Source organism: Chenopodium quinoa, unplaced genomic scaffold, assembly GCF_001683475.1.
Source record: "Chenopodium quinoa cultivar QQ74 unplaced genomic scaffold, ASM168347v1, whole genome shotgun sequence".
Taxonomy (NCBI): domain Eukaryota; kingdom Viridiplantae; phylum Streptophyta; class Magnoliopsida; order Caryophyllales; family Amaranthaceae; genus Chenopodium; species Chenopodium quinoa.
This window is the reverse complement of record NW_018742329.1, coordinates 4,995,666-5,018,780: the sequence shown is the minus strand read 5'-3', so window position 1 is coordinate 5,018,780 and position 23,115 is coordinate 4,995,666. Positions and strand designations below refer to the sequence as shown.

General features: G+C 38.4%; 1 protein-coding gene across 1 annotated transcript; it reads left to right on the top strand.

Annotated features, from left to right (window-relative positions):
• The first annotated feature begins 15,534 nt into the window (after positions 1 to 15,534).
• Positions 15,535 to 21,708, top strand: LOC110690716 (GDSL esterase/lipase At1g29660-like). The gene is made up of 5 exons (XM_021867593.1): positions 15,535 to 15,862; positions 16,541 to 16,665; positions 20,349 to 20,582; positions 20,884 to 21,118; positions 21,253 to 21,708. Exons 1-5 carry the CDS (start codon positions 15,622 to 15,624, stop codon positions 21,525 to 21,527), a joined length of 1,110 nt encoding a protein of 369 aa, XP_021723285.1. The 5' UTR covers positions 15,535 to 15,621; the 3' UTR covers positions 21,528 to 21,708.
• Positions 21,709 to 23,115: the final 1,407 nt, after the last annotated feature.

Below are 23,115 nucleotides of genomic sequence, written 5' to 3'. Positions count from 1 at the left end.
CGAGTTCCACGAGTCTTCGGGACACAACACTGAGGAGTGTATCCAACTGAAGGACCAGATAGAGGACATGGTCCGGAAGGGATACTTGAAAAAATACATCGCGGATCACCGCGAGAAAAAAGAATCCGAGAAGTCAGCAAAGGACTCTCGGCAAGACCTCGACTTCCCCCGGAAAAACAGTAAAAAGCCGGAGGGGAAATTCCCTCCGATCAATGTTATCTCGGGAGGAATATACTCTCGGAGAGAGCACAAGCGACACCTTAGAGCTTTGACTTACCAGGTGAACAACGCTGACATTCAACCTCCCCAGTCGCCGGTGCCGAACATGACGTTCACAGCCGCCGACTGCCGGGGGATTACGTTCCCTCACGAGGATCCGTTGGTGATCATCGCCACGGTGGCCAACCACGACGTCAGTAAGGTCCTTGTTGACGGTGGAAGTGGAGCAAACATTCTGTTCCGAAAGGCCTACAATCAAATCAAGCTGAAGCCCAAGCACCTTACGCCGGTACCCTACCCGGTATCCGGATTCAATGGGGCTTCAACTTATCCAGATGGGAAGGTGACACTTCCTGTCACCATCGGCTGCGATGAGGCAGCCAGGAACGTCATGATTGAATTTTTGGTAATTGACGCTCCTTCAGTGTACAACGTGATTTTGGGGAGACCCATAATTCACGAGATCCAAGGGGTCGTCTCAACTTATCATCAGCTGATGATTTACGTCTCAGACGCCGGCTTCCCCGAAAGGATACAGGGCAACCAAAAGGACGCCCGAAGGTGCAACTACCTCAAACCATCCAATAGTCGCCCAGATGACAAGGATGTGGAGAAAGAAAAAGAAAGAGAGCCGAGCACAAAAAAGCCGAAAGGCCTAAGTGCTTCGGCCCAAGGATCTGTACCCAGAGGTAAAGGGCCCGAAAGGGAAAAGGCTAGCTCTTCAGCTGAGCCGCAAGACTCAGAGAGCCAGCCGAAGAACAAAAAGACTGGGACACCTGCTAACATTGGTAGCAGGCCAGATTATGAAGAGTCTAGTCTATCAGCAATGGACATGGACCAACAGACTGAAACAGTTGAGTTGACCGAAGGAGACGTTGAGAAATGTGTAACAATCGGGATGGACCTTGATCCGAACACCCGTTGTGAACTTATTCAGCTCCTTCGGGACAACAGAGATGTGTTTGCTTTCTCGACAGCTGATATGCCCGGGATAAGTTCAGACCTCATCTCCCATAAGCTTAATGTTGACCCAACGTGTCGACCAGTTAAGCAAAAGAAGCGGAATTACTCCGCCAATAAGAACCGAGACATCGCAGCCGAGGTCAAAAATTGTTGGAGGCAGGATTCATCGAACCTTGCCAATATCCAGAATGGCTGGCAAATGTGGTGATGGTTCAGAAGCCCAATGGTACCTGGAGGATGTGCGTTGACTTCACGGACCTAAATAAGGCTTGTCCAAAGGATTTCTATCCCTTGCCGAGGATCGATCAGCTAGTCGATTCGACAAGTGGCCATGCCTTGCTTAGTTTCATGGACGCATTCTCGGGGTATCATCAGATCTTTATGCACCCCGACGATCGAGCAAAGACAGCATTCGTCACGAACGCTGGGGTGTACAATTACAAAATGATGCCCTTCGAATTGAAAAATGCGGGGGCAACCTATCAAAGGCTGGTGGATCAAGTTTCCGCCGATCAAAAGGGCCGAAACATGGAAGTCTATGTTGACGATTCGATCGTCAAAAGCAAAAAACCAGAGGACCATGTAAAGGACCTGGCTGAAACTTTCGCCACCTTAAGAAAGCATCAAATGAAGCTGAATCCGAAGAAGTGTGTCTTCGGCATGAAGTCAGGGAAATTCCTTGGGTTCATAGTCAGCAAAAGGGGGATTGATGCCAATCCCTCTAAAGTCAAAGCGGCGCTCGACCTTCCTGAGCCGAAAACGAAGCGGGATGTTCAGCGGCTCACCGGAAGAATGGCAGCCCTCTCGAGGTTCATTTCCAGAGCTTCGGATAAGGGGTTACCTTTCTTCAAAGCCCTGAAACTCCCGAAAACAAAAGAGCTCGTTTGGGAGGAAGAGCGAAAAGACGCCTTTAAACAGCTTCAGGAGCATCTGGCTCAACTCCCAACGCTGGCTAGCCCAGCTGAAGGAGAAATTTTGTACCTATATGTGGCCGTTAGCCCAGCCACCATCAGCGCAGTATTGCTGAAGGAAGAAAGTAAAAGTCAGCAACCGATCTACTTCGTCAGTCATACACTGACGGATGCCGAGACTCGCTATCCTCTACTCGAGAAAGTTGCTTTCGCGGTAGTAGTAGCTGCTCGGAAGCTGAGGCCCTATTTTGATTGCCATCAGATAGTGGTCTTAACTGATCAGCCGTTGGAAAAAGTTCTCGGCAAGGTTGAAAAATCTGGTAGGCTAGCCAAGTGGGCTTTTGAGCTCACCGAATTCAGTATCAGCTACCGTCCGAGGGCTGCCATTAAGGCTCAAGCTCTAGCGGATTTCTTGGCCGAATGCTCATACCAAGAAGCGCTAGACAGTGAAAAGAAAGTCTGGACCGTGTTTACGGATGGATCTTCCACCGAAAACGGTTCGGGGGCAAGAGTAGTGATAACTTCTCCCGAAGGCAAATCCTTTGAGTATGCACTAAAGTTTTCTTTTAAGGCCTCGAACAATGAAGCCGAGTATGAGGCAGCAATCGCCAGCCTAGAATTGTGCATCTCCCTGGAAGTCGATCATGTCTGCCTAAAAACAGACTCTCAGCTAGTTGCATATCAGATCAGTGGCAGCTACGAGGCCAAAGAGCCCTCCATGATAGCTTATCTTGCCAAGATCAAATCAGTCTTTGCAGAGCTGAAAACTTTTGAGGTTCAGCTGATCCCAAGGGGTCAGAATACTCAAGCCGATGCACTCTCCAAACTTGCCAGTTCATCTCTTACCGAGCTGAACAGATCTGTATATGTAGAAGTGCGTCGAGAGAGAAGTGTCGACGAAGCACCTGAAGTGTGTTGCGCTGACCCAGAGCCTAGTTGGATGGACCCCAGCCTAGCTTTCATGCTTCGGGGAGAAACTCCCGAAGATAAAGCTTTGGCCTCCAAGATGAAGAGAACCAGCTCTAGGTTCATTGTCTTCAGGGGGGAACTTCTGAAAAAGTCCTTCTCAGCCCCATTGCTGAAATGCGTGGGACCAACAGATGCAGATTATATCCTACGGGAGATTCACCTCGGCATCTGTGGGAACCACATTGGGGGAAGAACCTTAGCCCACAAGGCATTGAGGGCTGGATATTACTGGCCCACCATGATCGCAGATGCTAAGGAGCTGGTCCGGAAATGCGAAAAATGTCAAAAATACGCTTCAGTTATCCATCAGCCAGCAAGGGATCTTCAGCCGATCCTTAATCCACTCCCGTTTGCCCAATGGGGACTGGATATACTAGGACCATTTCCAGAGGCTGTGTACCAGAAAAAATGGCTGATAGTTGGAGTTGACTACTTCAGTAAATGGATCGAGGCCGAAGCAGCCTCGAACATTACAGAGCAAACTGTCAGAAAATTTATCTGGCAGAATATCATCACTCGATTTGGCATCCCGAGAGTATTTGTCTTCGATCATGGGAGGCAATTTGATAACTTACCGCTGAAGCGGTATACAGATCAGTTCGGCATCAAACTGGCATATTCAGCGGTATGCCACCCGCAAAGTAACGGACAAGCCGAAGCTGCAAATAAACAGATCTTAAATGCCCTCAAGAAGAGGATGGAAGATCAAAAGTCCAATTGGCTGGAGGAGCTCCCTGGAACCCTTTGGTCCCTTCGAATAACTGAAAAAGAGGCAACGGGCCACTCACCTTTTGAACTGGTGTATGGTGCCGAAGCCGTCCTTCCAGTGGAAATTGGCTCTGAGAGCCTTCGAGTGCACCACTTCTCGGCTGAGAATGAGCGACTGATGAGGGAATCTCTCGATTTCCTCGACGAAGTAAGAGACTCAGCCCGAGACAGAATGGCCGCCTATAAGCAGAGAATCAGCAAATTTTATAACCGAAGGGTCCATGCAAGGCCTCTCAAAATTGGAGACCTTGTCCTTCGGAATGCTGCTGCAGTTCAGAAAGGCCGAATCCATGGGAAACTCTCAGCTGCATGGGAAGGACCTTATGAAATCTATGATGAGCTTCAGCCAGGGACATACCGACTTCGGCAGTTGGATGGAACTGAGTTGAAAAATCACTGGAACGCTGATGTACTGAAAAAATATCATGTGTAAACCCTTCGGGGCAGAACAATCTTTGTAAGTACATTTTGAACTAATGAAAGGCCTTGGAGCCGCCATTTATATAAATGTTTACAACTTTTTATCCTTTCAAAATTTTCTTTGTTCTATCTACTCTTTAAGGGTTTTATATTCAGCCTCGTCTGAAACCTTCGCCTTCGGGTAACTGGGTTTCAGATTGCTGACAAAACTCGTCTTTTTAAAGAACACTGGTCTTTCAGCTGAAGTCAAACTTCAGTAAGACTTGTTCTCCAAAGACATGAGTCCATGGACAATTCTGGGATATTGCCTTAACTGAGCCTTGTATCCCAGAAAGCCATTATCCGAAACATTGCCTTCAGTTGGCCCTGTGTTTCGGATATGCGTCTTTTAAAGAACACAAGTCTTTCAGCTGAAGTCCAACTTCAGTAAGATTTGTTCTCCAAACTCATGAGTCCATGGACAATTCTGGGATATTGCCTTAACTGAGCCTTGTATCCCAGAAAGCTAATATCCGAAGCATTGCCTTCAGTTGGCCCTGTGTTTCGGATATCCAATTTCCAACTGAAGTCAATCTTCAGTAAGACTTGTATTTCAGAAGCACTGCCTTCAGTTGGCCTTGTGTTTCGGATACCCATTTTAAAGAAGTGAAGAAATTGTTTATCCAGCTGAAGCCATACTTCAATTTCTGGGGGGGCAAGAAGCACTATCAGTGCAAGTTTATGTTCGGCAGAATGAAAGAAACAGTAAAGCATTCAAAAACAAAGCAGCTGAAGAAAAGAGCATCAAATTAATAATTCATGCTCAAAAATTGAGCTACAAGTTCAATTAAACTGTATCGGCAGCCGCCCACAAGCGGAAAATAACAGCTGCCGAAATACGTACATAAGCAAAAAAATAAACTGTTGTACGACAAGGCAAGCTGAAGCAAAAAACAAGGCAAAAAATTCAGAAAGCGGCAAGTCTAAAGTTAAGCGCATGATGAACCGCAAGATTCTGAAGACGACTGCTCGAGTTCCTATGCTTCAGCCCGAGGATCAGACTGATCAGCGTTGTTGAGCCCCATGGTGGCCTCAGCCCCAGCAGCAGAAGAAGCAGGCTTTGCACTCTGCCGGGCCTCCCTTTCCCTCTGTTCAGCCTCCAACTCCATTCTCTCAGCTTCCTCTTCGGCTTCCTCAGCCTTAAGAATTTCAGCTACGACTGGAGTTGCATACTTCATATGAGGGTCTTCGGGATTCTGGACCCATTCAGCACATTTGGACCAGTCCAGCTTCGGCTCAGCATGAAGTCAGACTCTTCGGCATACTCTGAACCCGTTTCTGAAACCCATTTCATATTCTTCCTGGGTATAGACACGGACTTTGAGTAGAGCCTCAGCATCAGCCAGCTTCTTCTGGGTCTCCTCCAAGTCATCCTTGGATTTCTTCATCTCATCGGCGAGCTTGGAGGAGGAACCTTTCAGCTCATTCAGCTCCTGCTGAACTTGGGAAGCCTTTGCCTGAGCCTGGGCCACTTCAACTTTTTTGGCCATCAGTTGATCCTCAGCCTCATGGAGTTTAGCTCTCTGAGCTTCAGCAGCAGGTCTTCAGCAGCCATTCGGCTGGCTTCAAGAGCTTCTATTCGTTGCTGCACTTCAGCTTGTGCAGCAGCTCCTTCCTGAATACGGCTCTCAACGGCAGCCTTGAATTTGGAGACGTCCACTCCCATGTGCTCCTGGAGGAATTTTTCCCCTTCCATCAGTGGGGGAAAAACTTCCTTCTCCATAGCGTCGCAGAAGGTTTTGAGGGCTTCAGCAGCTTTTTTCTCGTACTCCTCACCCTTCTGCTGCTTCTCTTCAGCTGCTGCTTGCTTCAGCTTAGCAAGCTTTAATTCCTCTTCAGCTACCTTCTTGTCGTGCTCAGCAGCGTCTACCCTATCTTGTAGGGTATCTATCAGCTCTACAGTAAGAGTCTGATTGTGCACGAACTGAAAACAGGAAGACAAGTTAAAAAAAAAAAAAAAATAATAATAAAAATAGAGCTGAATTTTAGAGGAAATAAAGGCAAGGAAAATCACCTGCATCATCAGCAGTTGGTTAGACCTGGCTGGGTCAGGAACTGATCTGCTGGATTCGCCCATCCCAGCAGTGGCCTTCAGCGACCAGATTCTTGCCCTATCTACTTCGGACATGCCAGCAAAATCGCCGAAGTAGGCTGCAGCTCCTTCTCGGTTCTGACCCCATATGAGGTCCCAGATGTAATCTGGGATTGGAATTCGGGGGGCCGAGAAACCCATTTCTCCAGATTGCAGAGTCTGGAAGGAGGGAAAGGATGACGATGGAGCTTGTTTAGCTTTGGATGGCTCAGCATCATCCTTCTCAGAGGAGTCAATTACTATGACCTCCTCTTCTTCAGGGGTGAGGACGAAAGCCTCAACCTCTCTTGCGATGTCTGCCGTGAAACCCTCAGCACTGGGCATCACGGCATCCTTATTCTTGTGCTCAGCAGCACTCTCCTGAATTTCTTCTTGGACCCCTCCCTTTGATTCGGGAGTTTTTTGGTCCACCTCCATCTCAGAAGGTGGCGGAGGGGTCTTTTGAGGTGATTGAGGTTGTGGCCGGGGAACCCTCGGCGATCCATTGCCTTCCTCGGGTTCCCTTATTTCAACGCCGATGGTCATCGGCCTCCGCTGAAAGTCATGCGGCCCGATGATGGCCATCCTTCGGCGCCTTTTCTGAAGGGGCTGCTCGTCCATGTCTGAGTCTGAAACTCTTCTTGTATTTGGTCTTCGGGACGAACAGGGGCTTTCCCTTCTCTGTGTCTGTTACTCTCTTCAGACTGTAACAGACAGGGGGGAGGAGGAATGTGAGTACAAAAAAAAAAAAAAGAAAAAAAGAAAAAAGAAGAAAGACAAAGTTAAGTCTGAAAGCTCACCGAGGTCTTCAGCAAAGCCTCGTCTTCTTCAGCTGCCCTAGCTGCAGCTTCTTCTTCAGCAGCTCTGGAGGACCCTTCTCCTCCTTCGCAAGCTTCGAGAACCCGTGCAACCTCTTCGGCTGTACGGGCAGCTTCAGCTTCTTCGTCCAGCAGCTGAAACCAGGGGTCTCTCTTCTTCCACCAAGGCTTCTGCCTCTGATACAGAGCAACAGCCTCAATTTGGAAGTGGGAAGAGTCTAGATGAACTTCCCTATGCCTCGGCTCAGTGATAGACGGGGCCCGGTCAGTTACAACTCGTTCTCGGTTGACACCAAGACGAGCGTAGTTAATGCCAACGTTGGTCTCGTCCTGCTCTGAAAAAGAAAAGGGGAAAGGTCAGTTCAGATAGGTTGGCACAGCATAAAAAAGCAAAGTGAGAGAAGAAAAAGAGATAATTAAAAAGCCTCGGCCCCAGCCGAAGAAGCTTACCATCCTTAAACTTTCGGCTGAGGCCAACAGCTGCTAGCATGTTCTCTTGGAAAACATAATGCGTATCGGGGAGCCAAGTCTCCGGGATATGCTGCATTCGGCCGCTGCCCCCCCCCGGTTCGGCAGCTTGCCGAAGATATGTCGTTGATCAAGGTTCGGATCCGGCCCGTTATCTGCGGGGGGACCTAGACTTCCCATGTCGGGATCAGGCTCAGCAAGGTACCGGGGAGCGCTGAAGACGCAAGGGTGGCCCGGATCTGTGGGTGCCCTAACCCAAATCCATTGACCTCTCCAGTCCTTGTCTGAAGAGTCGTTCGGCCACATGGTTAGGTACTGGGGCCGGGACTCAATCCGGTACCACCCAGAACCATGGCTTCCATGCCCACTTTGAATATTTGGCACTAGCCGATGAAGCTTTTTGAAGCAGTGCAGGTTCGGCACATACTTGAAGAACTTGCAGACCCATAAGTATGTCATCACCCTTCGGATGCTGGTGGGAGTTAACTGACATAGGGAGATATTGTAATGGATCAACAAGTCTCGGACGAATACGTCCAAAGGGAACCTCAGCCCGTACTGAAGCTGTCTTGTGTACACCCCCACATACCCCGGGGGTGGACGATGGATTCTATCGGATGCCGCGGGCATTCGGCACCAATACCCATCAGCTTCAAAAATGCCGTAATGCAACTCAATTTGCTCGGCAAACCGATATTGTTCGACATTCTCCACCCACCATGAGTAGGGGCGGTTCTTTATCATGGCCGAAGCTACTTCGGCATTCTCCCACTCTGAAAACCCGGGGAGGATATCCCAAAGGACAGCGGGAACTTCATCGTCCCGTCCAGAAGCGCTCGGCCCCTCCGTTCTCTGAGGAGGAGCCGAGGAAATTGGAGTCGCCCTAATCCCTTCAGCAGGGTCAGACTCTGGCCTTTGTCCATTCCAGGTCCCAATCCTGTTCCTAGGATCGGGAATTAGCCTTGCTCTTCTTGGAGCACGGGCTCTACCTCTAACTCCTCTTGCCATTGATTATTTCGAAGAAAAAAGTTGAAAAAAAAAGGGGAAGGAGTTCGAATTCGAAGAAAAATAAACTGAAATCAAAGGAATTTACCTTAATCTGAAGCGAAAGTTGCCGATTTACGAGTTCGTAGTGGCAAGTCTCAGTTTCTAAGCTTAATGCTCGGGGAATTTGCGAAGTTTTGATGCGGGTTCTTGGTTTCTCTCGAGAATTCTGGGTTTGTGTTGGTGAATAAGTGAGGAGAGATGACGCGCCTCTGTTTATATCTCCAGGAATGGAATACGGAGAGTCCGCGTTTCAATTTCTCTTAAATACTCCACTAAGTAACCGTTAAGCACACGACCTTGTGATTAAACTGCCCATTATCCGTCCAACTTCTACAATCATCCGCCTTAACCGTTGTTATCTCATTAATTACGGTTTAAATTCAAATTTTTGGATTAATTAAATCATTTACTTCCCTCCTTTTCTGAATTAAATCAAACCCGACCCGTCATCCTTCCAAATCGGGTCTGGGGGGCAAGTTGTTTGGGTCCAATTTAGTCCAATTGGGCCTAGGCACTAAATGATCCAATTAAAAGCCCAAGGTCAAGGTTCAACTCTCCAATTGTGCTAAAGTCAAAGGCCAGCCCTCAAAGCAAGCCAATTGGGCTAAGGCCCAACCTCTCCATGTATGAAGAGGTATAAAAGCCATCAATATTCATACATTCATATTCATTCATAGATTCATATATTCTCATACATTCAAGCAACTAATTCTCTTGCATAGTGTTCTCTTTCTACACATTGTACTGACTTTAGCATCGGAGGGGCCTTCCTCGGCAACACCCCCGAGGCTAGTTTACGTGTGTTTACTGTGCAGGAAACCTTCGGCCTAGCATAACTTGGACCGAATCCAGTCTTCCCCGTTTCAGCGGACCTTCGGCAAGGTCCCATTGTTTTCACCCGAAACAATTATTAAAGCCATTAAAGGTCTTAACTGTAGGCTTGATTCTACACCATGTTAAACTCGCACTCAGGTCACATTATATTCGTCATCAATATACGTAATGAATCTACTTTACAAGTCTAAAGAAAATTTCATTCAAAAACCATACGACCATACTTTATCAATGTGTGACACTTATATTTGTTGTTTTAGAAAAACTATACTTCTAATATATTATCATTATTACCAAGCAAACACATTATCATAACCACGCAACACTTGGCTCTCTTGATTAAGTTTTTACTTCTCATCCCAAGGTATGTGATAGAACTCCTGCTAATTGTTTTCCTCCTACTTCAAGTGTCTAAACGGTAAATATTAGAGTATAAATCTGTAAATATTGACCAAAAAAACTGTTGCGATTGAGGCTTGGTCATGATGATTTTGTATGCCATAAAAAATCCTTATATTACATACAAGTGTGTTTTTATTTTTACAAAAATTGATATATAAAACCTTAAATCTAATTGTATGGAGGTAAATAAAAGTGAAAATAACAATGATATAAACTTTAAGTATACAATTGACGCGTTATTATGTTATACATACCTAATATAAATCCTATGTGAAAAAAATATACTTTGCATAGTTATAATGTAAAATACCGCACATACTTTTACCCTATACAATAACGGAGATTAAGAAACATCACATTGAGCATTTAAGATCGACTTCTATATCATCTTTGTTTTTGTTTAATATTTGTATTTAGTTCTTTTACTCAATTTATTTCGTTTTGTTATCTTCTAAAAGAGGGGCCAAAATACATGCCAAACTTAATTAATAACAAAATTTTGTGTCATAAATACGTGCCAAAATTAATTAATAAGAAAATTATTTAATAAGAAAATTATGTGTCATAAATTATGGTCCTTAAGCATGTGGATATTTTCACAACCTACAATCTTACACAAATTTTCTTGTAATCTAGCGGGATACTAGTTATGATAATTAGTTAGGGATTAATAAGGACAACTTCCATCCATTATACTGTATATACATATATTTGTTTCGAGGGATACCCAGTCTATTCTCTAAATAAACAAATTTTGTTTATCTAGGGGTATAATTGTATTTTCAAGTAACAGTGGAGGGGTATATGCGTCTTTTCATGTACTAGTTGAGGGGTACATGTGTAATTTCCTCACCAAACGGTAAAACCAAACAGTTATTGGACAGCTCACCAAAAGTACTGAATAAATGACCCTGCTTTTTCAATATATTTACAAAAATATCATCAGATTAACAAAAATTCGTTTATCTGGCAGATTAACTTGTATTTTCCCATTTGTTTCATCATGTGTGCCACGTGAGGTTGGCCACATCGTGTGACCGCCTAAAAAAAATAGCGTAGTCTCTATAACATTAAATTAATAAGGACTTTTTGTCAAAAACTACCTAATAAAAAACAAATTTTGTGAGAAACTACTTAATTAAAAAAAAAATTTGTAACAAACTACGGAGTACTTTTTTTTTTTTTTGGGGGGGGGGTCCTTGTAACAAACTACCTAACAAAGATAAAATATTGTAAAAAACTACCTAAGAAAAATAAACTATTGTAAAATACTACATATACCGAATTTCCACTGTTAACCGACCTCATAACTTTCGCGAAACCACCGCTTTCATTCCCAAAACTAACACAGCTTGCTTGAAATCACCTCCACCATACCTGAACCACCTTTCAACCCCAAAACCACCACCTCTAACCTTAAAAATCACCACCCCGACGCATTAATCTACTCTCACCAACTCGGATTATCCTCCAACCACCCCTCGAATAACCTTAATTACCACCTTCAAAACCAACCCTCGCAGTGGTTTTGAGGGTGTTATAAGGTGGATCAATGTCATAAAATTAATCAACGACGAAAATTCAGTCAAATATCTTACAACATTTTATCTTTTATTAGGTGGTTTCTTACAACATTTGTTTTTATTAGGTAGTTTCTCACAAAATTTAGGTTTTATTAGGTAGTTTATCACAAAGAGTCCAATTAATAAAGTACGGAGTAACTCATATTATACTAACAGAGTAACCCCTATACCACTAACAAATTAACCTAGTAATGACTGGCCACATATAAAAAGTTTATGACCTATATATATTGTGAGTTTAGTACCTCCGCTTAATTGACTGTGTTTAGAGTTTTGGTCAAATTTCTATCTTGTTACTAATTTAAGATCTAAGGCCAAATTTAGACTAGTTAGTTATAGTCATCAATATCTTTATAATAATTCTAACGATTACTGCATTTCCTCCTTTTTATTTTATATATAGTGGACTAGTGATTTCGGGTTTGTTCACATTTACTGAAGTGAGCTGAACTGAACTGTGCTGAACTTAACTTATTGGAGCTGAACTGACTGAAATGAACTGAACTAAATAGAGTTGAAATGAATATTTTATGAGAGAAGGAAATTAGTAGCTGAACTGAACTGAACTGATTGAAGCTGAACTAAACTGAAAATAAGTTAAAGTGAACAGGCCCTTCATCATATATTTTCCATGTTTAGTAAACTATACAGAAATTATATTGGAATGAAAATGATGAATATGCCAGCAATTTGTTAGGATGAACAATCTATAAGTAGTTTATCCATATTAGTTAAATTATATTATTGATACATATTTTGTTAGGATGCCTAACTATTTTTTAATGACATCAATTGTTTACTTGCATTAATTCCTCTTCTTTGTGTGTTACAGAACTAGGCATATCATAGACAAAAATGGGGATTGTATACGCAAGTAAACAGTGACAGATTTACTTGCATATACGTTATTCTACTAATTTGACAAGCTGATCCAGTCCAGATATGGATTTAACAATTGGATTAATCATCAGGTAAAATTCTTTCGTCAACGTTAATTTTTGTTTGAAATCTTATAACTACTACTCTACAAGGCATTATTATCAAATGTTGAATATGTATGTTAAAATTCCTTCAACAAGGAATAGTTTTCCTTTTTGCTTGACTTATATACGAAAAATAATTTTGAAGAATAACATATTCTAGTATATGACATACGTAGTATATGTTGTGAGTTTACTATCTCCTAATAATTATTTGGAAAATTTGATAATTAACACCTATAATTGTTAATGTTTTAGCAATTACCACCTACATTTTTTTTTTTACCACCAACTGTGTTTAAAACATCAAACCTCCCCCTCAACTCAAATGTGACGTTATGTGGGGCCCACTAACAACCTTTTTCCTCATTTTCTTTCTTTCTCTATCGATTTCTCATTCCCATGTCTTGTACTTCTCTCAAAATTGGGAAAAAACTTCAATTCGTGAAATAATTAACATGAATATATAATTCAATTTAAAGTTTTTTCCTGATTTTTAAAGGAGTTTAATATAGGGGAATGAGAAATTGAGAAAGATAGGAAAAAAAAGGAGGGAAATAAGGTGATAAGGTAGTTAATGGACCCTACATAATATCACACTTCAGTTCAGAACCAAGTAGGCGGGAAACTTTGATGTTTTACAATATAATTGGTGGTAAAATTAAAAAAAAAAATTGTATATGGTAATTACTAAAACAATAACAATTGTAGGTGTTAATTGTAAAAAATTCCTAATTAATTTTCTTATATAAGCCAAGGAAAAGAATAATTTCAAAAGTATAACCTAAGTTTTTTAACCAGAAGAAACTAGTCAAAATAAAAGCCCTTAAACTAGAAAAGGGGTTGTCACTAGACCTCAAAGACAATAAAGTATTGGGCCCTAAATAAAGGCCCACGTCAACAGTATGGAATGATCAATTGACTCTACATGTTGAATGTTGTAATCAAAACCTTTCTTCTTTGGATTTTGAATGAGAAAATAGAAGACACTGTTTTGAATGAGAAAATAGAAGACAATGAAATTCATAATAGAATATTTGAGAGAGAATTCGTTGTATTAATGAATAAATTTTAGAATTCTTATTACATCCCTATATATAGATAATACAAATACATCCCTTAACAAGGAGTTAGTAATAGACAAAATAGAATAGCTGATTCTGTTATAATAGAATCACAGAAGAAACTGCTTGAATAAATAAGAAATATCTGGGCCTAATGAACAAGCAGTGTGCATTGGGTGCAAGTTGCTTGAACCAACAAATTTTCAAAAGTCCTTTATGCATCCGTTAAATATAGTTATTTGACTATTAAATATCTTTAATACCGTGCGTTTCTATACGGCTAGCCGCACCATATGGCAGAATGCCAAATCAACAAATGACAAAGTAACCCCACCAACCTAGTAACCCCACAAACCTAGTAACCCTTCCAACCAAGTAACCCCTGACTGGACCTAGTAACCCCTTAAGTAACCCTTCCGACTTAATTACCTCTGACCGGACCAAGTAATTAACCCCTTAAGTAACCTCTCTAGTAATCCCTCCGACTTAGTAACCACTCTAGTAACCCTCTACTAACCCCTCAAGTAACATCACTTAAATAACTTCCCAACTAACCCCCCCAAGTAACCCCTAGTAACCCCTTCAAGCAATCTCGCTTAAGTAACCTATCTAGTAACCCCTTAAGTAACCCTCGACCTACCCATCTAGTAACCCCCGACCTAGTAACCCTTGACCCACCACCACCCCCAAAACGCCATTAGCCCCACCCCCAAAACGTAGCCCCACCTCCAATACGCCATGCCGCCACCACTACCACTACCGCCACCATACACCAAACCCACAAACAAACATAAATCCAACCGAACCCACAACCAAATCGTTAAAACAAAAAAAAAATTAATTTAAATCAAACAAATAACTTTAAAATTAACAATGACTTCGAAATTCACTTTAAATATGGCTAAAAACGCCAAAGTCGACCATGAAAACTCTTGATCTAGAGTTTTTATGGCCGAAATTGGCCTTAAAAACCTTGAAGTTGTTTTCTGACGACGGAGTACGAGGAGCTCACGGAGTACGACAACGGGTTGGTGGAGGACATGCGTTCTTCCTTTGTAATTGCAGGTGGTTTGTTTTGCAAGTATGCTGTCCTTAGCTTTATTGGAGAAAGGAGGAGAGAGAAAGAGGAGATAGCTTGGTGAAAAGGGTGATATGGGTGGCTAATTGGAGAAGAAGAAATTAAAAGAGGAGAGAGAAAGAAGAGATAGAGAAGAGAGAGAAGAAGAATTAAAAAAAATATTATATTGTGTCTCGCCGTACGGTGCGACCTGGCACATTTAAAACTTTATGTGTTTAATAATATTTTGTTAATAATTAAATAAATAAAATATAATAAAATTTGAAAATACATATATTGGAATAGAATTAATTCAACAACCACTAAAACAGTGAAATTTATTTATATATGCGTAAATGGTAAATTATGGTAAAAGTTTATATGAGAATATTATAATAAGCCAATTGATGCAATTATTGTAAAACAAAGGAAGTATGACATTAGGAGCTTTAGAACTTAGGGCCTGTTGTCATACGTTGAAATTCAGTTTAGTTCAATTCAGTTATGCTCAATTCAGTTTAGTTCAACTCCTAATTTCCTTCTCTTATAAAATATTCATTTCATTTCAGCTCAGCATAGTTCAGTTCAGTTCAGCTGAGTTCAGTCAATGAGAACAGGCCCTGTGTAGCCGACAAACATTACAAACCAATTACAAGTACTATTTCATGGGACGTAGAGAGTATTAATTACTCAATTAATTTAAATAGACATGATTATTAAGTTAATAGTTATTTTCCACAGTAGAAGAGGTTATACTTTTTCATGATACTAACTTGTAAGCTGATTAAACTGAAAAAAGTCACATGTAAAGAATAAGTTGTTGCTGTCCATACATCCATATCATTTTATACAAAGACAAATAACAAATAATTCAGAACCTTACATTGTGACTATAAAATATAGCAACGTACTCTATAATACAACTCCATAAGTCTATATATAGTGCTTTATATATTCTCTAACTTCCATCACTATCTTGCCTGAATTTTCTTTCAGTAACTAGCCACAATGACGAGAGGAGCAGTAGTAGTTCTTGCGCTACTCCTCATGATTTCTTCTACCACATTCGTTCGTTGCGAACCACAGGTCCCTTGTTACTTCGTATTTGGAGACTCTTTGTCCGACCCTGGCAACAACAATGACCTTAATACCAAGGCCAAAGCCAATTACCCGCCTTATGGTATCGATTTTCCGGGGGGTGTAGCCACGGGAAGGTTCTCTAATGGCCGAAACTTTGTTGATAGAATCAGTAAGTATGGCTTATTGTTATGTTCATGCATTAGTTACTAATCTGTTAACGCTATTACTATATAATCTTCTAATACATACTTTGTCTCCCATATTAGTGGAGGTATACAATGATAATGTATTTGGAAAGGTTTTTTACATCATACTCTACAGTTAATAAGGGTATCGGTCAAGTGACGCACTACTACTTTACTAAGTACAAATGTTTGACTTTTTTTTTTAATTCATTGATCACTTGCACTTTAAAATAAACTTTTCTAGAAATTAAAAATCTTAATTAGTATGAACAATCTCGCATATTGATAGGGCTTGTTTGATAAACAACATTTTAATAGCTTTTGGTTGTGTTCAAACAACAATAATAATATATATATATATGTTTGGTTATTTGGGTTTTTTGGTTGTTGGCTTTTGGCATTTTTGTATGAAATATTAAAGTATTAAATAGACAACAAACAATTTTATCATACATATTTATTATAAGTCAACATAAAAAGCCAATACAAACAGTTGGACAAATTAACCAAGAGAAATAATAATCAATCAACAGCCAATTGCCAAATAAGGCCATAACCTTATACAAACATGATATATTTAAAATTTAATAATACAAATCTAATAGGTTTCACATCACCATGCAACAAAGATTTATATATGTATATGTATATGTTGGTTGCAGCTGAACTTTTGGGATTCGACGAGTATATTCCACCATACAGCACAGCTAAGGGACGACAAATACTAAAGGGTGTGAACTATGCATCTGGAGCGGCCGGAATTCGCTCTGAAACTGGACAACATCTAGTAAGCAACTATCTCTCTTAATTTTTTTTTTGAAAGAAACTATCTCTCTTAATTTTGGTTCATTACACTTTGTGTTACTGTAAATTCTTTACGCAATTTATTCGATATATGTATGGCATTGATTTTTACACTTGATCTCATTTGGCCTACCGCAACTTATTTATATACAATATCTATTACAATAGTCTACACTACAGCAACTTATACGTAAATGTAAAGGAACTTATGCAGTTAGATACTTATGCTCTAACATTTTTTTGGAAAGACTTATGCTCTTACATTGTTGGATGATTAATAATCAAAATTTTCCTACTCACGTTTTCACGTACTCCCTAATTACCTTATTACATGTAAAGAACTATACAAGTTCTAAGAATATAGATGTAAACAAATTAAATACTCCATATTACTTTCATTTTCTATTTTTTAATTACTTATTTATATATGTAAGCAGAACTACAAAATTTTGGACGTGTTTATTAATTAAATAATACTAAAGTTGATTTTTAAGGCTAGTCAAGAAAAAAAAAAGGTCTTTAATTTTAGGATTCTCTTTTATATACTTCATACTCTGTATTACTAGGGGAGTTTTGCACAGTTAAATCAGACTAACGAAGATTACATATTATTACAAAACTCTTCTCATCAGGATTTTAGTAAAAAATTTTATCATAAATAGTGAAATTTTGTTTAAAACAGTACTGAAAAATTTTACTTGTAAATGGCTATCGTATTGACTTTCCGGATAACCAAGAGAAATATATGAAAATCGTAGCTAGATAATGTTACGATAGCACGAAATGAAGTTTGTATGATTGTTAAAGTATCATTTTCTAACCTCATGTTCTCATCAAAGATAAGCCCACAAGTTAATTGTCGTCACTTGAAGAATATCTTCTTCAATATTCTGTTGGCCTAACATGAATTGACTGATGTATGTTTCAAGTATACTAAGCATTGAACTAGATTTGCGCGTGAAAAAAGTGAAAAAAAACAAAGTCGTTTACAGAATAATACTTATTCAATTCTATTCAAAAAAAAAAATAATAATAATAATACTTATTTAATTCAGTAATATTTGTACGTACCAATTATCTTTTGAAGGATAAACTTGTCAAAATGTGAACTTAAGTTCTGATTTTAGTACCGGAAAAGCAAAAATAAATACAACTTTTTCACCGTATGCCCCTGAGTTTATGTTTATTCATCATATACCCATAAACTTTTTTAAACTGATCATTTATCCCTGAGTTTTCACAAAAATACACCATATACCCTTGATGACCAATTATTATTAATTTTGCAAATCATTAGTGTTAATTATGAACTGAAATCACCCTAAATATATTCCCCTATTTCCGAAACAACCCACATTCCTATATTCCCACCCCCAAACCACCCTAAATTTTCTTTTCTCATCCTCAAAATCAATCATACAGATATGGTTATTAAGATTTAGAGTGGTTTCAAGGCCTGGAGAAAGGTGAAGAGTGGTTTTGGGGATGAGGGGGAGAGATCTAAGATGGTTTCGATATATCATTAACAAAATTCTAATCATCTTATTTTCATTAGGGCTATATGGTAAATTTTTGTAACAATTTAGTTAGGGTATATGATGAATTTGAAAAATTTCATGCGTATATGGTGAATAAACAAAAAAACTCAAGAGTATATAGTGAAATAACTGAAATAAATAATAAGTGATAATTAGGTTAACTTAATCTCAATGTTTAAATATTAAGATTTTCATTATTCTATATGGTGTCGGTATTTTTACAATATCATCATGTTATAACAGAGAATATGGACTTAGGTCTCGTTATCTTTAACTTAATTTTGCTAAACTGAAATTATTTTTACTGATTTTCTATTATATTTCTTCTTTAGACTTACTAATTTTTACGGAGTACTAAACTGAAAAAACTTTAGCTGAATTGAATTTATTTTTAAATTATGGATGTGTTTATTAATTTCTTTTAAGGTGAGGTAAAGTGGCCTTAGTAGAAAAAATAAATCCTCCTTTTTTTTTTTCTTTGTTATCACTTTTTTTTTTTAACTCACTTTACTTTATTTCATTTTTACTTACTTTATCTACGATCTTCAATTCTTACTTTCACCTATGTTCTTGCAGCATTCTATTTCTTACTTTATCTGATGTATCATATCAATGCATTCACGTTTTAAATACCCCTTTGTTTTTTAAGCAACACGCATCCCTTATCATAAACATTCTACTAATTTTAATTATTTCTTTAACCTTTTTTACTATCATCGGTCGATAATTTAAATTATTTACCTTTCATCATAATTTTTTTAATTTTTTAATTTTTTTCAATTTTTTTTTGTAGACCGAACACATCATGACATCTACATACATGTTTTATTATATCTTTCATCTCAAAAATTCAAATTATAATATTTAATTATCCCACAAATTACACTACTTTTACAACTTGTATATTTTTTTCTAGAACTCTGCACGAAACTGGTGAGTTGTTTTTTTTTTTTTTTTTTAAAAAAAAAGTGTACTTTCTTAAATTGAGCTTTTACTATAAATCTGTAATTGAGTATAACATACAAGAATAGAAGGATTATTATTATTAAGAATGTGATGATATTTCCTACTTGGTACAACTTGTGGGTTGTAATCTGAAGGTAGAATACGAAAGAATTGCATTATACTTTAAACATAAGATGAATCAAATGATACCATCATCTACTAGCTAGCTCTTTTTTACATCTTTTTCATTTCCACTTTCATCCTTTGTTTTTGTGATATTGAGTACAAAGCTAGGAAACTGACGTTCAACCTCACCAAAATATGGTATGAGGAATGACGTTAAGTGATGGGTTTAACAACTTTTTGTTAGAAGTCGTCTTCAATAATGAAATTTAGTCCTGAACTCGAATCATTAAAATTATTTTAATTTATCTTATTTAATTTTACTTTTAATCAAATTTTACAGTCATGTATTCAACTCAATGAAAAATAAAATACATAACCACATATATGTAGTACAGTGGTGGATTAAAAAAAAATATTCAACGGGATCAAAATACATTTGATATATTTTAATGTGGTCATTTGATTAAAAAAAATAAGCAATTTTTATAAGGAAAAAAATTAATTATATAAGTTATTTTTTTTTCATGTTCAAGTGGGGTCAAATAAAAGACCCCACTTTATTACACTTGCATCCGCCACTAAATCCACTAATAGTGCAAACCTAAACTAAAAGTAATTAAGGAAGAAGATCTCATATTGGTTTACACAAATTAACCCAGCAAACCTACAAATTAACACAAAGTAATCACTTAAGTGAACCTTAGGAGTGAACAACCATTAACAATTTGAAGCAAACATTTTAACAAAGTGTCCTTCGCCCTACTATCTTGGACTTTCCTACTAATTAATGTATAAGCTAAGGCATATTTCAATAAGACCTTAGCTAGGTCTCTTCGAGTCATGTAATAATGTAAGTACTAATGGATGCTAAGATTTTAGTATATTGTGATTGTCAATTAGCTTAATTAGTTGATTAAGGGACATAGTGGTAACTAATTTACGATTTAGAATTGATTCATCGTGTAATTTACATACATTGCTCGTACTATGTAGCTCACCAAGTCACTAGATGTAAATGGTTCAACTAAATTCTTTTTTTTTTTTTTTTTTCCTTCAGGGTGATAGAATAAGCATGGATCAACAGCTAGTAAACCATGGATTGACAGTAGCAAAAATTCCTTGGTATGGCTTTACAGCGTTGCGGAATCTAGGAAAATGTCTGTACACAGTCAACATAGGCAACAACGATTACATCAACAACTACTTTAACTCGAACTACAGTTCGAGCTCGATCTATTACCCAGAAGAATATGCTCAAGCACTAATCAGTAAATATGGTTTGCAACTCAAGGTTAGGAACTCAGGATTGTGTTTTACTCTTCTTTGCACTTTGTAGTTTCTTATTACAAAAGTTTACTTACTCGCACCCTATACACTAATTGACTAGTCATTAAAACACTATCATTAAACTTATAAAAGTTTGATATTTTGAAAATACAGTATATATCATATAAAATGAAATAAGATCTCACGTGATTATGTTGTTGAGTGATACATCATAAAGGAACTTATTGGTTCTCTATATGTATTTTGGTACGATGTACAAACATGGACTAATTGATTGATATATATATGTAATTTTGGACATACAGTCTCTATATTTATTGGGAGCAAGGAAGATCGCGGTGTTTGGAGTTGGTCTAGTTGGGTGCACTCTAGGAGAAATATACACCTTTGGCCCATCAGAAGGATCATTATGCGTAGATAAAATCAATGAAGCTGTCAAAATTTTCAACGAAAAGCTCATTAATTTAGTGGATGATCTTACTATGGAGCTTCCCGGAGCACAATTTACTTACATTGGTGCTTCATCAAGTACCGACACAGGTACTACTTTGTTTCATAAATGTTAATTGCCTCAGATATACGTGTACACATGAAATCTACAAACTCGAAACATTCAGATAATTCAATAATATTTTGTTCTTGAGATTATTAATGTATTTGTGGGCTTTGATCAGGTTCTGCTGTAGCGAATACTACTTGTTGCAAAGTAAGGGATGATTTTCAGTGTGTTGAATTCGACACAGTATGTGAAGGCCGCGACAATTACATATTCTGGGATGGTTATCATCCTACTGAAGTCGTGAATATACTTTCAGGAGAATCTGCATACAGTGGTATAAATTCGAAGTATATACATCCGGTGGATATTAAAACTCTAGTGTCTTGTGATCGAGAATTCATGCTCAGGAAAGTGAAAGACCGTATTTCTACTCGTTTAAGCAGTGCATAAAAAGCTCATATATTACTTATTGTTCCTTGTGTCTCCTGTAATTTGTCCCAAGCACTTTGTTGCATATGCTAGTTTTATGTTGAAATGTACGAAGTTTATTACGACGTGTAATAAAAATCTCATTGTTGTTTGTAGTGTGGTTGAAATTGAATAAAGCTTGGTACAACGTAGTATTCATGCATACTAATTTTACCAATGATTTGATTCGAAATAAGTTTGAATTAATTTTACCATTGTTGTTGGGTTTGAATTGATTCGAATAAGTTAAAAGACAAATTCCTGTTGAAACCCATTGTACTCCATTTGTGAGTGTCTCATGTTGGAGAAAGAGGAGAGGTGGTTCTACTTTACAAGGTAGAGGAGTAACTCCTACTATTGTCAATTGGTTTCAGCATGGAAGCGCCTAAGCCTATTTTGTGGACCAAACTCTCCTCCTTTTTGTTCGGGTTACCCAGAGTCATTTCATATTGTTTCGAAATTTAACGATTCCCATGTCCAGAAATCCACAATACACTATGAACTATGCTACCTCATATGCATTCAGGATCAGGTCAATGAACCAATGAGCCGCATTGGGATTTATTAAGTGTATAGCTTAGTGTGCCTTATTTCGGAAATTAATCTTTGTATTCCTAATTTTATTTAGTATTTAGGATGAAACCTCACTTTGGGCATTGCTAGTGGACTTGTCTCCCTTGTCCTTCCTAGTGGGCTAAAAATGGCTTCTATTAATTTCGGTAAAGTTGTTTTTTGGGCTATTCCAAATTAGTTTTGGAAATACGAAAATTCCTATAAAAACCCAAATGTTGTTCGAGAAACCTAAAATCTTTGGATTGGGCATGATTTAATTTCCATTCAACTACGGTGGCCCAAAATCCTATTTTGCCAGAAGCTAGCGACTTAACAGGGTGGGATTGAGGCTCAACACCGTGTGATGTTATTCAGTGGTGATTGGCTGACTTCACTGCACAATATCCGAGTTAGGGCACATATAAGGGTTTGGTTAATAATGTAGGTTTATTTACATCATAAACAAATTTGAATAGGGTCTAAATTTTGTAAGTAGTCTTCAAATTGAGTAAAACTTAGAATTGGAAGCAGTGAACCAAATGATGTAAACTCTACTTTAACATCTAATTAAGTCCCTATCCTGCCTTTCAAAAAAAAAAAAAAAAAAAAAAAAAAAAAAAAAACTTAGAATTGGAAAGTTCTCCTACATGAAAAGGAAATAAAACTTTTGATGTGTTTATTAACTTGTGTGTGCAATAAGTGATTAAATGTTTGGGCCTATGGAATTGGGCTTGGTCATGGCTATGCGCCAATGCTAATGGTTTATTAGTACTTCCTTCGTTTTCTAAGACAGTTTTTTTTTTTTTTTTTTTTTTTTGCGCGCGAATTAAGAAAGTTGTAAATTCTAAAAAACTAATTATTAAAAGTTCAACCCTTTTGCCCTAATTTTAGTCCCAAAATGATCGACTCATTAGCATTAAAATACCCACCAATTTACAACAATATTTGTGCAAAATTCGCTTCCCCATATAAAATTTTGTTTTTTTCATGTAGTTTTAATAATTTCACTCTCTAGTTT

What these genes read in the sequence shown, in the direction of transcription:
- LOC110690716 (XM_021867593.1), top strand. Translation starts at nt 15,622, where the DNA reads ATGACGAGAGGAGCAGTAGTAGTTCTTGCGCTACTCCTCATGATTTCT. An exon ending in AAACTTTGTTGATAGAATCA is followed by an intron (nt 15,863 to 16,540) that starts GTAAGTATGGCT and finishes TGTTGGTTGCAG; the next exon opens with CTGAACTTTTGGGATTCGAC. An exon ending in CTGAAACTGGACAACATCTA is followed by an intron (nt 16,666 to 20,348) that starts GTAAGCAACTAT and finishes TTTTTCCTTCAG; the next exon opens with GGTGATAGAATAAGCATGGA.